General features: G+C 48.7%; 1 protein-coding gene across 2 annotated transcripts in view; it reads right to left on the bottom strand.

The window, feature by feature from the left end:
- CPA2 (carboxypeptidase A2 (pancreatic)) overlaps nt 1-9627 on the bottom strand; it is an 11094-nt gene extending 1467 nt beyond the window's left edge. Inside the window, exons 1-9 of one of the 2 annotated variants that reach the window (XM_008945510.1) lie at nt 9563-9627; nt 7354-7435; nt 5812-5946; nt 4623-4721; nt 3964-4065; nt 3411-3512; nt 2044-2154; nt 1207-1297; nt 257-456 (exon numbers count right to left, since the gene is read on the bottom strand). In XM_008945510.1, the coding sequence (XP_008943758.1) occupies nt 257-456; nt 1207-1297; nt 2044-2154; nt 3411-3512; nt 3964-4065; nt 4623-4721; nt 5812-5946; nt 7354-7435; nt 9563-9627 (987 nt within the window). The remainder of the gene's footprint in view (nt 1-256; nt 457-1206; nt 1298-2043; nt 2155-3410; nt 3513-3963; nt 4066-4622; nt 4722-5811; nt 5947-7353; nt 7436-9562) is intronic. The other variant, XM_008945511.1, reaches the window with a different exon arrangement.
- Nucleotides 9628-12962: the final 3335 nt, after the last annotated feature.

Below are 12962 nucleotides of genomic sequence, written 5' to 3'. Positions count from 1 at the left end.
AGGGAAACAAGACAACAAACCATTTAGGTATTAGGGAAAAGGAAAATCCCCATCACAGTGAAAAACTTTGGGAAGGGCTTGAAGATGCTGTAGACTTTGTCTTCAGAAAAATCAAAACAAAGCCAAACAATGGATCAAAACTCAGCTGGGCAAGGGCCAGAGCAACCCAACCCAGGCCTGGCTTTGGCTGTGACTTGAGTGTGGGAAATCAGCTGGGCAGAGCAGAGGAAGCTAAAGCCAAGTCATCATGTCTCACCAGCTCGGCGTAGTCTGCTGCTTGAGTGCACTTGTAGCCATAGGGGTACATCAGGAGCTGGGAGTAGCTGTGGAGGGTGAGGAAGGCCTTGATGTTTCCATGCTTCTTGATAAAGTTGACCACAGATTTCACTTCCACCTCTGACTCAGCCCTGGGCCCACGGTAAGACTCAGAACAGGGGTAACTACTGGCTCCAGGACCTGTTGGTGCAAAGAGGGAACAAAGACAAACCTGCAGGAACTCAGGAAAAGGTCAAAGCAGACCAACACAAAGTTGGGGTTCCCTAAGAAGGGGTCTTCATCAAAGGTAAGGTCTTAAGAGCAGATAAATGCAGAAAAAGGCTCTAACAAACAGCAGTGACAGAGCAGGAAGACTCAAGGGACATCCTTCTAGATGATACAGACTATCCCCTTCATTTTCTGCTCACTGGGAACTAACCAATGCAAAAAAGGTTATCTTGACAATAGACAGCTGCCATCCTAATTGACCAGACCTTCTTGTGGCCTTCAGGCATCTAAAGGGGGCCTACAAGAAAGCTGGGGAGGCACTTTTTACAAGGACTTGTAGTGATAGGATGAGGGGTGATGGCTTCAGACTGGAAGAGGGGAGATTTATAATCTAAATTAGGAAGTTCTTCACTGTGAGGGTGGTGAGACCCTGGAACAGGTTGCCCAGGGAAGCTGTGGATGCTCCATCCCTGGAGATGTTCAAGGCCAGGTTGGATGGGGCTCTGAGCACCCTGCTCTAGTGGGAGGTGTCCCTGCCCATGGCAGGGGGGGTTGGAACTGGATGATCTTTAAGGTTCTTTCCAACCCATTCTGTGATTCTGTGATTTTTCTTTCTGAATCTCATCTATTAAAAGGATTGTTGGTCCTGTGTAAGAGGATCCAGACACAGGAAAAGGAATTTTCTTCTTAGGGACAGGCAGAATCCAGACACTTCATCCCTACCTCCAAAACCTGCATCCCAGTTCCTGTTTGGATCCACTCCAAAACACAGACTGCCTGGAATCTTGGATCGTGTCTTCCGCCACATGCGATCCTACAACAGAGGAACCAGATGGACCAGAGGACCTTGAAAGGTCCCTTCCCACCCCTTCTGTGATTCTACAGCTTCAGAAATGACCAAAGCCCACTCCTTGTCCTAAAACTGTTACCCAGAAATCCTTGCCATTCACCAGGAAGAGATCCTAGGCACGAGTCTGAGGTTGTTTCTGAGGTGCTGGCGGCCAAGATGGGTCAAAAATCAAAGGGCTGGTGAATTCAGAGCAGGTTAAGGTGGGTCAGACAAGTAGTTTGCACCTTGGGCTGCCCAAGTCCTTTGTAACTTCTCCTTACAGCTTTAAGAAATGGATTTAGGGAGACTTTACTGCAGCCTTTCAGTACTTCAAGTGGCCTATCAGAAAGATGGGGACAGATTTTTATCAGGGGCTGTTGGGACAGGACAAGGGGGGATGGGTTTAAACTGAAAGAGGGAGATACAGACTAGAGAGAAGGAAGGAATTTTTGATGTTGGGGGTGATGAGACTCAGGCTGCCCAGAGAGGTGGTCACTGCCCCATCCCTGGCACCATCCCAGGGGAGGTTGGCCAGGGCTCTGAGCAACCTGCTCTAGTTGGGGCTGTCCCTGCTCCCTGCAGGGGGTTGGACTGGATGGATTTGAAAGATCCCTTCCAACCCAACCCATTTCTGATTCTATGACTTTCAGAGCCTACCTCCCTTGCATTTGTTGTGCTCTCAGGAGCACATGACAGCTCTGTAGATCAGCTCAGACAGGCAGCTTACTCACTTTGGTGTGGGTGAACACATATCCATCAGGGTTTGAGACTGCCAGCAGGAAAATGTCCATTTTGTTCAGCAGAGAGGTGATGGATTCATCCTTCCCATAGTCAGAGGCAATCTAAGCAGAGACAATATTGTACACCATGATCATCAGCATAGTTCTTTCCTGCATTTCTTACCCTCCAGCAGCAGCAAGTCTGGCTTTTAGGGCAGGGAAACAAACCCCAAATTCTCTTCTAGCCATAACTGTTCCTCGTTAGACTTGGAGACAGCAATGAACCTGTTTAATTATTTTATGCTGAAGATAGGAAGTTAATGGAAAAGGGCAACAAGGTTTTCTCCAGCCTGTCCCTCAAGAATGGGCCAAGGCTGACACTAAGATTGAGGTGGACTAGCCAGGTTGGGAAGACACAACTGTGTAGGACATGTCTGGTGGGCTCATCATTTTCAGCAGAATTTAAATGTTCATTTATAGAAAGCTGGAAGTTTGGGCACTTTTGTGGAAGGTAAGCATCCAAAGTGTTTCTCTGTTAGAGCAAAGCATCAAACTGATCTTCAAAAAGTCCTAGGTTATTTGTATAACCATCAGCCCTGCAGACCTCAATCATTTCACCAGAGCTACTCCATTTTGTCTGCAAAAACTCCCCCCTCCTCCTCCAAAAATAATCAGCATTTTTAAGTTCTTGGGGCAGATGCCACATTCTCTCTGGAGTCAGCTGTGTTTTAAGAGAGGTGAAGGAGGGTTGGCAGAGCTGGCTACACTTGTACATATGCTCTTGGGTCACAACAACCCCCTGCAGCTCCAGGCTGGGGCAGAGGGGCTGGAAAGTGCCCCAGGGAAAGGCCCTGGGGGGTTGGGGGACAGGCAGCTGGAGAGGAGGCAGCATGTGCCCAGGGGGCCAAGAAGGCCACCAGCATCCTGGCTTGGGCCAGCACTGGTGTGGCCAGCAGGAGCAGGGCAGGGATCGTCCCCCTGGGCTGGGCACTGGGGATGCCACCCCTCAAATCCAGGGATCAGTTTTGGGCTCCTCCCTCCCAGAAGGCCCTTGAGGGGCTGGAGCGTGGCCAGAGAAGGGCAACGGAGCTGCTGGGGAAGGGTCCAGAGCCCAAGTGTGGGGAGGAGCAGCTGAGGGAGCTGGGGGTGCTGAGCCTGGAGCAAAGGAGGCTCAGGGGAGTCCTTTTGGGGTTTCCAAGCCGTGGAGATGTGGTGCTGAGGGACACGGGTCCGTGGGGACCTGGCAGTGCTGGGGGAAGGGTTGGTGTCAATCTGAAGTGTCTTTTCCAACCTCAACGATTCTGTGATTCCATACAGTTGTGATATACTCTTAAACAGTCAGTGGCATTCCCAAGATGATAGAAAAATCCCCAAGTGACCTTTTTAGCTATCCATAAGGCACTGGCTTGGGTCACCCACTCTCGGGAATGGATCCCAGCATCCAGCCAGATGGCAGGTCGGTTGCTTCCTCCAGTGCTGAACTGTCAAACAAAGCAGAAAGTTTCAAAACTCTCACCACTACCATTCTGTCAAGAACATCTTGTGTAGACCAGGATGCTTTGGACTGAATTGTGCAGTATCTTTAATGCATAAGTCTGTCAGACTGTAGTGAGGTGGGGGTCGGGCTCTGCTCCCAAGGGACAAGGGACAGGACAAGAGGAAAGGGCCTCCAGTTGATCCAGGGGAGGTTTCAGTTGCCCCTGAGGAACAATTTCTTGCCCTGGAGGGCTGTGGAGGCCTGTGCCAGGCTGCCCAGGGCAGTGGTGGAGTCCCCACCCCTGGAGGGGTTTCCAAGCTGTGGAGATGTGGGGTGAGGGACACGGGGCAGTGGGGACCGGGCAGAGCTGGGGGGTGGTTGGACTCAATGATCTTAAACATCAATTCCAACCTAAAAATGATGCTGTGATTCTCTGACTGTGACCTGTGTCATACCTTGAGCACATACAAAGGCCTCTTCTCATAGGAGTTCCCAATCTGGTGCTTGCTGATGAGGCTGCTGTACTCAGATGCAAGGTGATCCAGTTCTGCATAGATCTGAAATGAAAAGCCACGAGGACATTGACATCACATTTACATCTGGTACTGCCCAGAACAGCTTTAGGACCTGAGGAAACCCACTCTGCTTTCCTTTTGCCTTCATTATTATGACTTCCTCAAAGCCTTTCTCACCTTAGTGCTGTTCTGAACATCCCAAAGTAGGGCACACTGCTATACCACCAAGATCTACTTATTTCAGGAATCAGTTCATAAACCTCTTCAAGAATTTCTCCTGACAAAAATACCTCACCCTCTGCTCTGCTTGACTGCCACTGATTTCCTCCCTTTCCCTATTTCAAGATTCATTTCCTCCTCAGGCTGTTTTTTCTGGTCAGAAGGAGGTTTTGACTGAAGATTTGATGAAAAAGTACAATCAACACTTGCCTCTTCCAACCTCTGTCTGGGATGAGCACAAAATCAATACAGTTAAACCCAAACCCACGTACCAAAAGGAGCTGGAAGGATATTTTAGATCCTAGTAGAGGATGTTTAACTGAAGACAGCATGAAAAAAAGGCCAGAAAAAACCCTCTTCCCCAAAGCTGATGTGCTCACCTCATCTAAAGTGTGGTAGGTTCCATAGTTGAAGCTGTTGCTGCTGCGTTCCATTTGTTGACCTTCAGCCATGTCTTGCTTTTCTTGATCAAGGACATCCTAAAAAAAGCCATAAAAGTGTTGAGAAAAAGCTGCTTCATTGGCAAACTTGTGACCAAACCTTTCTCCCCAATAAGGAAATGGTGGCACTGCATAATGACCCCAGCTATGGGGCAAACAGCTGCTGCTGAATGTATCTGGGGCAAAGTGGGCAAGAATGGCAAGGTTTCAATGGGCACCATTTGATTTTAAACACTTCTGAAGATGAATAAGAATACCACTGGAAAGCTTTTGGGGGGGAAAGACCAAAAAAAGGCTATTTTAGGTGCCATTTGGGGGTTGCTGCTCATGAAATGTCAAATTAGTGTCCAAGTGGGCAACTTTTCTCTCTCATGGTGGTGCACAATGCTTTCAGATTATGATTAGTGGTGACCTGGCAATGCTGGGTTAGTGCTTGGACTGGATGAGCTCTTCCAACCAAAACAAGTCTGTGATTCTATGATCCTGAACTACTCCTAGGACAGTTTCCTGAATTATGACTAAATTTAGAGATTCCCAAATGTCTGAGGCCACGAGACCACAAGAAATTCTTCAGGGGTTATGCAAGGAGCCCCATGGAGCCCAGGAATTGAGTGATGTCACTATTTGATGTGGTTTCAGATGGCATCTGCAAAGTGATCTCCACAGCTTCCCAAGGAAAGCAGAGGAGAGAAGAGTCCATGTTAATGAAGGAGGCCAGATTGTGAAGCTTTGTTTCCAAAGGATATAAAAGCCAAATATCATAAAATCACAGAATGGGTTGGGTTGGAAGGGACCTTAAAGATCATTTGGTTCCAACTCCCCTGCCACAGGCAAGGACACCTCCCACTAGAGCTGGTTGCTCAAAGTCTTGCCCTACTTGGTCTTAAACACATCCAGGGATGGACTATCCACAACTTTCCTGTGAGCAACCTGTTCCAGTGTTCCATCACCCTCACAGTGAAGAATTTCTTCCTAATATCAAAGCTAAATCTACTCTCTTTCAGTTTAAAACCACTGCTCCTCATCCTATCCCTATATTCCTTGATGAAAAGTCCCTCCCCAGCTTTCCTGTAGGTCCCTTTAACTACTGGAAGGCTGCTAGGAGATCTCCCAGGAGATATGTGCCTACCTGCAGGTCTTCAATGAGGATGGAGTACTCAATCCCATAGGACTCCAGGAAGCCTTTCACTGCTTGGACGTTGTCAGCAGGGATTCGTACATCCACAGGAAGGGCAGGAGAGGAGGGGTTTAACCAGAAGTCAAGCTGAAAAAGAGAAAGGATTTGGTTTTGGGGAACTGTTCTGCAAACAGCTCTTGCAGAGCTTTACAAATGTTGTTTTCTCCTAAACTGAAGAGCTGCAGGATTGTGCCCCATCAGGCTTACAGCACATTTGAGCCTCACCATAACCTTAGAAAGATAGAATCCTCAAGGTTGGAAAACATCTCTAAGATCTTCAAGTCCAACCTTCAACCCAATGCTACCATGGCCACTAAACCACGTCCCCAAGTGCCACATCCACATGTTTTCTGAACCTCTCCAGTGAGGGGGACTCCAGCACCTCCCTGGGCAGCCTGGCACAGGCCTCACCACTCTGCCAGGAGAGAAATTCTGCCTCATATCCAATTGAAACCTCCCCTGGCACAACTTCAGCCCATTGCCTCTCATCCTTTTGCTGGTTACTTGGGAGAAAAGATCAACCCTCACCTCACTCCAACCTCCTTTCAAGGAGCTGTGGAGACAGAAGGTCTCCTTGAGCCCTCTCTTCTCCAGGCTCAGCACCCCCAGGTCCCTCAGCTGCTCCTCACAAGCCATGTTCTCCAGAGCCCTCCCCAGCTCCGTTGCCCTTCTCTGGTCCCTCTCCAGCCCCTCAAGGTCTTTCTTATCCTGTGGTGCCCAAAACTGACCCCAGTGCTCAAGCTGTGGCCTCCCCAGTGCCCAAGGGCACCATCACTTCCCCTCCTCATCCTGGACACACACATCCCAGCCTTGCATCAGTTAATGTGACAAATTCAAAGACAAAATAAAGGTCTGCAGGAGGCTAAAGTCAGCATTTCCACTGACTTCAGAGCATCAGCCATACAACAAGAGGAAATTTTAGTCTTCTGTGATAAATATTTTACTATTCTCCCTTTTACCAGATATATTTTCCAAGAAAACCTTTGGATTGCAGTATTGGGTAATATCAAAACCATTGGGTTTATTTCTCCTTTTATTTCTCCCATGAGAGGGCTTTTCTAAATTTTCATTTCTATACTGTTCAAATCAATACTTTGAAAGAAAGCAATAATAAAAATTCTCACCAGTGGCAATGAGAACAGTAATAACCTAGAGTTTTATAGTGTGTTTTCCTCCTTCAGTGCAGTGTAGCCTAATAAATTCCTCCCACAATGCTGGAAGCCAAGTCAACCTTAGCATGCCCACTTTAAAACAAGCTTTTCTACCCTAATATTAAGAGCAGAACAGTTCAAACATGATTGTAAACCCAGCAGGAAGAAAACAGGAGCACAGGCACTGCACAGAACCAAGTGGGAACTAGAACTTGCAGATCAAACCCCAAGGATTGAGACAGTAAATTTATTTACTGCAGCTGCCATGGTAGGGTACAAACCTCCCACGTGTGATGTGAAGTCCTACCCCAGTCTGGAACATCAAGAAATGGTAATAACATACCTTAAGGTGTTCCAGAGATTCCAAAAGCTGCAACTTTGCCACCTCATCCTCATTTTTTGGCTTGATTCGGAGAACCTGGTGCCTGCAAGACATCAATAAGTCTTCAGAAACAGGCTCAGAAAGGGGTCTGGTTGAACTAGATTATTACTGAGATCATGAATTTGGTGGGTAATTACTTCCATGCTACCAAGCAGGGCAGACTTCTTCAATGCTGTTGACTTAGTGTCACCCAAAAGTTCAACCAACAACTTGCTCCACATGCACCAGAGCAGTAACTAGTTAAATGGCAATGGTTAAGGTTTCATCATCAACAAGACATCAAGTAAATGACTTCTGAATTGCTTACCAGGATCAGCTTTGAAGCTCTTAGTTAATATTTTTGGCAACACTTTGCAGGAAAAGAACATTCAGGGTAAGCTGGCAAATGATTGGATGTTTGGGGAACACAACACATCAAACCAAACAGTAAATTTAGGGTTAATTTCTCCTTTCCCCAATTTAGTCAAAGACTGCTGACAAACTTCTCTGTGTTGTCAGAAGCTGATACCATCAGAGGGTGGCTTGCATCACTCCTGGTGGAATGAATCACTCTCTGGAAGTACCTCACCCCACGGGTTAGAGAGGTGACCTCAGTGGTGAATTTGGACTGTGCCTCATACAAGGTACAGTGATCTCAACATCCAGGCTCTATGTGGGGTTTAGAGCACTAAAAACATAAATCCCATGGAAATACACAATGTTCTGGGCTGCTGGGGCAAACAGGTAGGAGGAAACTGTGCCATGAGGAGCTCAGGCTTGTCCAGGATGATCTAACTGCAGCCTACAACTGTTTCAAAAGGAGTCACCGAAAAATTACAAGCTCTTCTTGGTAGGGGAGATGATGATGAGGAGGAGAAACAGCTCCACGCCCTCACTGAGCAGGGAGGTGGGCTAAAAACTTCTGGATGTCTCTTCATCCCAGGTGAGGTTGGCCAGGGCTCTGAGCACCCTGCTCTAGTTGGGGCTGTCCCTGCTCCCTGCAGGGGGGTTGGAACTACATGACCTTGAAAGGTCCCTTCCCACCCAAACCATTTGATGATCTACAAAACCAACTGTATGCAACAACTGGGGGACAGAAGATCCTATTCTGGAGAACCAGGGGGGGATCCTGAAGGAAATCTGGGAGTTCCAGATTGGGAACACAACAATTCAGCCCAGAATCAGTGCTGTAGAATTTGCTGTGTTTGTTTTCACTCTCTTCCTGAAGCATCTGCCTTTGGCCACTCTTGGAGACAGAACAAAAGTCCAGGGGGTCCAGCACCCCAGCCTGGCCCAGCTGAGGTACAAGATTGTTTTGCTGACTCAAATTAAATCAACAATAAAGGCATTTTACCACAATAATAACAACTTATCATTCAATTCTCCATTACCACAAGCTTTGTTTCTGGATTGGATTCTTCTGTGAAGAGGAGATGAGGCTACTGGACATGATCAAGGGATGAATTCATCAGAATCCAGTCCACAGTATGCCACAGCCCAGATGAAATGATCAAAATAGTTTCTGGCTTTACAGATTTGAGGGTTTTAGTAAACTCTGTATATTGGTTCTTAATCTTAGTCTTTACAACTTCATATGCAGATTTATTCACTGGAATCTAGTGCTCAGTGCACCTCAGGAAATATCTGTGGGGTTTTTGTCCCCTCTTAGCAAGGTTTTTACACAGACTGTGAGGAAATAATTTTGCAATGCAAGGTATGGATAGATCTTTGTAATGTAATGGTTGGAAATAAGGATTTGAAATGCTTGGAAAAACTCTGAGGAGAATGGAGCATTTAAAGAGAAATGAGATCTTTAAAACCAAAGCTTGTGACCTTTCCAATCTGAGGCTGGGTTCTGGGGTTTGGGCTCTGCTTTGGGCCAGACCAGATCTGTCCAGGAGAACACCTGAGCTTTGCAGTGAGGTGCAGCTCCAGATCAAGTCTCAAGACTGCTCCCTACGTACAGTCAAAAGCCTGGGGTGAAGGTGAATTGAGAAATTCAACTGTCAACTAGACCCTTACCTTAGAAAACCCAGAAGGAAGTAGGGACAGGTACCTTCAAGCACTGGAGTTCCAACACAACAAGACAAGTCAGTGATAAAAAGCAAAGAATGTGCCCCAAGAAGATTTTTGTATAGTTAAGCTCATGAAAAACAACAACTGGATCATAGGGGTATAAACAAAAACTCACCCAACAAAAGTTTCCAGGCACAAGGAAGCCCCCAAGAGGGCACTGAAGATCAAAATCAGCTTCATTGTTGGAGATGAAGTTCAGCTCAGCCCTAGAGAAGGGGAATTTATACAGGACTTGTTAAGAACCCCCAGATTCAGATAACACCTATCTGTGTTCATATCTGTTTCAGATAAAGCACATCTGTATTCCGTGTGACTAAGTTCTCATGTTTATCAGAGCTTTCAAGGCAACCAACAGATAGGAGGCCAATTTTGCCTCCAAAAAAATATTTTCCACTGGACGCATTCAAACGTGGAATGGAGGAGTTGTTTACAAAGCCTTGACCTCAGAGCTCCTCAGTGTCCTTCTACACATTCTTCTAGATAGAGGAAGACAAGAGTCAAGCTGAACATCATCCCAGCTCTCACTCGGGGTGAGGAGCTCTACCAGTTGACCCTTGGTCACATCATTTTTTCTCCAGCAGGTTTCTAGTAGCCCAATCCTTGTTAGGAAGAGGCCACCAGCAAAAAGATCTCACTCCAGCAAAACTCTTCAACTGGAGTGATTGTTTTGAAGGATGAAGTTGGAGTTGGTCAACTGGGATGGTTTCAGACAGCTCCAGCCAGTCAGTGCTTTGAGCAGATAAAGGTAGCAGCAAGATTTCCATGAGACCAAGCTGTAGAGTAGGAGCAGAGAAAAGCCTTGGGTGAGAAGGAACACGGAGCTCAACTCTGCAGCTAGACCCTACTCCTTGGACTCCTTGCTAGACATCCTCTTCCAACCTGACCTAGGATGTTGCCAAGGAACATTGCCAAGGATGTTGCTTCTACCACCTTCTCCATCTTTTTACCTTCTACAAAGCTGCCCAGATGCTTGAGTTGCCATTATCCATGCTGGAGGAGTCATGGTGACAGGCAGTCTCCTGAGCTTTGGGGACCATCTCTCTTGCCTTCAGTTGGGGGAACACCCAGCAGCAGTTGTCCCAGAATGACAGGTAGGGCCAGAGGGCTGTTGGATACACTCTTTGTTGGTCCTACCAAAAATGCTACTGAGGAAGAGCTGGGTGCTGACCCTGCTGTCACACCTGCAGGTGGGGATGCTGGGAACTCACACGGGGCAGAAGGGAGATGGTTCAGCTACTCTGCTGTCAACCTCAGGAGACCAAGGACAGGAAGACTCTGACAATCCCCAGAGGACCTCACGCATACAGCTCTCAACATTTGTCAACCCAACCTTGAGGAACGACCCCCAGGCTCCACTCTCACCCTATCCCTCCACAGCCGGGGTAGGAGCTTCTTGTCCTCTGTTCACAGCAGATTCCAAGCAAGTCTGGAGTCCTCAGCAAAGGAGAGACAGGGACCTGCTGGAGCAGGGCCAGAGGAGGCCCAGCAATGCCCCGAGGGGGGAACCCCTCTGCTGGGAGCCCAGCAGGAGAGAGTTGGGCTGGGGCAGCTGAGAGGAGAAGGCTCCAGCTGGGGAGACCTGCTGGGGGCTGCCAGGGGCCTGCCAGAAACCTGGGGGGGGGACTTTTGAGCAGGGGTTGTTGGGACAGGACAAGGGGGGATGGTTTGAAACTCAAAGAGGGAGATTCAGACTAGAGAGAAGGAAGAAATTTTGGAATCTGAAGGTGTTGAGCCCCTGTCCCAGGCTGCCCAGAGAGGTGGTCACTGCCCCATCCCTGGCACCATCCCAGGGGAGGTTGGCCGGGGCTCTGAGCACCCTGCTCTAGTTGGGGCTGTCCCTGCTCCCTGCAGGGGGGTTGGACTGGATGGCCCTGAAAGGTCCCTTCCCACCCAAACCATTCTCTGATTCTATGTCTGTCGTGAGGCCAGGCCTCATGTTTTTGGGAACAAAGGGAGCCTCTGGCAGGGATTCTGCCTGTTTTGACATACAGGAATTAGTCATCCTGCAACTGTTGTAACTTGGGGGCACACTGTGGAGAACACACTCTGCAGAAGGTCAGGTATGTTCCTGCAGGTCTCCAGGTCTTTAATGCAACCCAGTCCTTGGGAACCAAGCAGATCTCCACTCCCTTCAACGTCAATCAGATAATGTGAGTTTATCTTAAGAGACAGGAACCTTCATGAGAATTTCCTGCCTCTAGCACTACAGTCATTCTGGTGGAAGTCAAATCCCACCCATAGCTTATGGCCTTCAGCAGTTCATAAAGAACCAACAGACTGTCCACACCACCTCCTGTGGATTCACTCCTTGAAAACAGGAAGGAGGGGCTTAATTTAGCACAAAATTATAGCTTGCTTCATTACTCACGCTACGTCCCGCACGGGTTTAAAGGATGCCAAGAGATCCCGCCAAACATGATGTCAGGCTCTGAAGCACATCAACAAGCTCTGAGTGCCCTGACCAGACTCCTCTGGGGCCTCCACCCATTCCATTTAAGGAGCTTTGGACCAGCTCCTCATCCCCATGAAGGGGCTCCAGAAGCCTGCAGCACGGTGACCTCCCACTCGAACTACAAGGTCACGCAGAGTTTGGAGGGCTTGACCCACAAAGTCCTACAGGTGAAGTCCTCCACAGAAAGCAAATTAGGGAGCACCAAAACCAGGGCTGCACCACCACAGCAAGAAGCCAGAAGCCAAAAGTGACAGCAAGGTGGGCGAGGGGAGAGAGCTCACCACAATCAGCACGGCCCCGTGGGACCCAAACGAGAGGAGGAGGAACAGCCACAGTCCAGATCCTCAGGGAAGACACTCAGCAGCTCCACAGAGAGGACTTGAAGAGCTACGAGCCCCAGTCCACCGAGCACCCGCTGGAGCTCAGGGGTGGAGGGTGTGTGGGTGGGGCCCCACAGCAGCCCAATCAGGGCAATTAGTGCTCTCGGGGCCCTGGCACACGAACGTGGGCAGGGTGGGACATCCTCTCCCCAGGCTCCTAAGAGGATGTGGGATCACGCAGTGAATCATGGACACCCTGGTGGCACGTTGAGAAGTGAAAGGTTAAATGGATCTCATCTAAGCAGGCTTCCTCTTTGTGCCTAAAAATGCAGTATCTTCAATCCATATGTCTGTTAGATTGTACTGAGGTGGGAGTCAGGCTCTGCTCCCAAGGGACAAGGGACAGCACAAGCGGAAAGGGCCTCAAGTTGCCCCAGGGGAGGTTTCAGTTGCCCCTGAGGAACAATTTCTTGCCCTGGAGGGCTGTGGAGGCCTGTGCCAGGCTGCCCAGGGCAGTGGTGGAGTCCCCACCCCTGGAGGGGTTTCCAAGCCGTGGAGATGTGGGGTGAGGGACACGGGGCAGTGGGGACCTGGCAGTGCTGGGGGGTGGTTGGACTTGATCATCTTAAAAATCTCTCCCACCCTGAATGATTCTATGGTTCTACAGCCAGTTTGCCCGTTGACAGGGGACCAGAATGGATACACCCCTTAATGCCAACTGAAAAGGCCTCAAAATTGAGGTG

This window comes from Merops nubicus, unplaced genomic scaffold (genome assembly GCF_000691845.1).
Source record: "Merops nubicus isolate BGI_N331 unplaced genomic scaffold, ASM69184v1 scaffold3658, whole genome shotgun sequence".
In the NCBI taxonomy this organism is placed as follows: domain Eukaryota; kingdom Metazoa; phylum Chordata; class Aves; order Coraciiformes; family Meropidae; genus Merops; species Merops nubicus.
The sequence above is the reverse complement of the archived record's forward strand: the minus strand, read 5'-3'. Positions and strand labels throughout refer to the sequence as shown.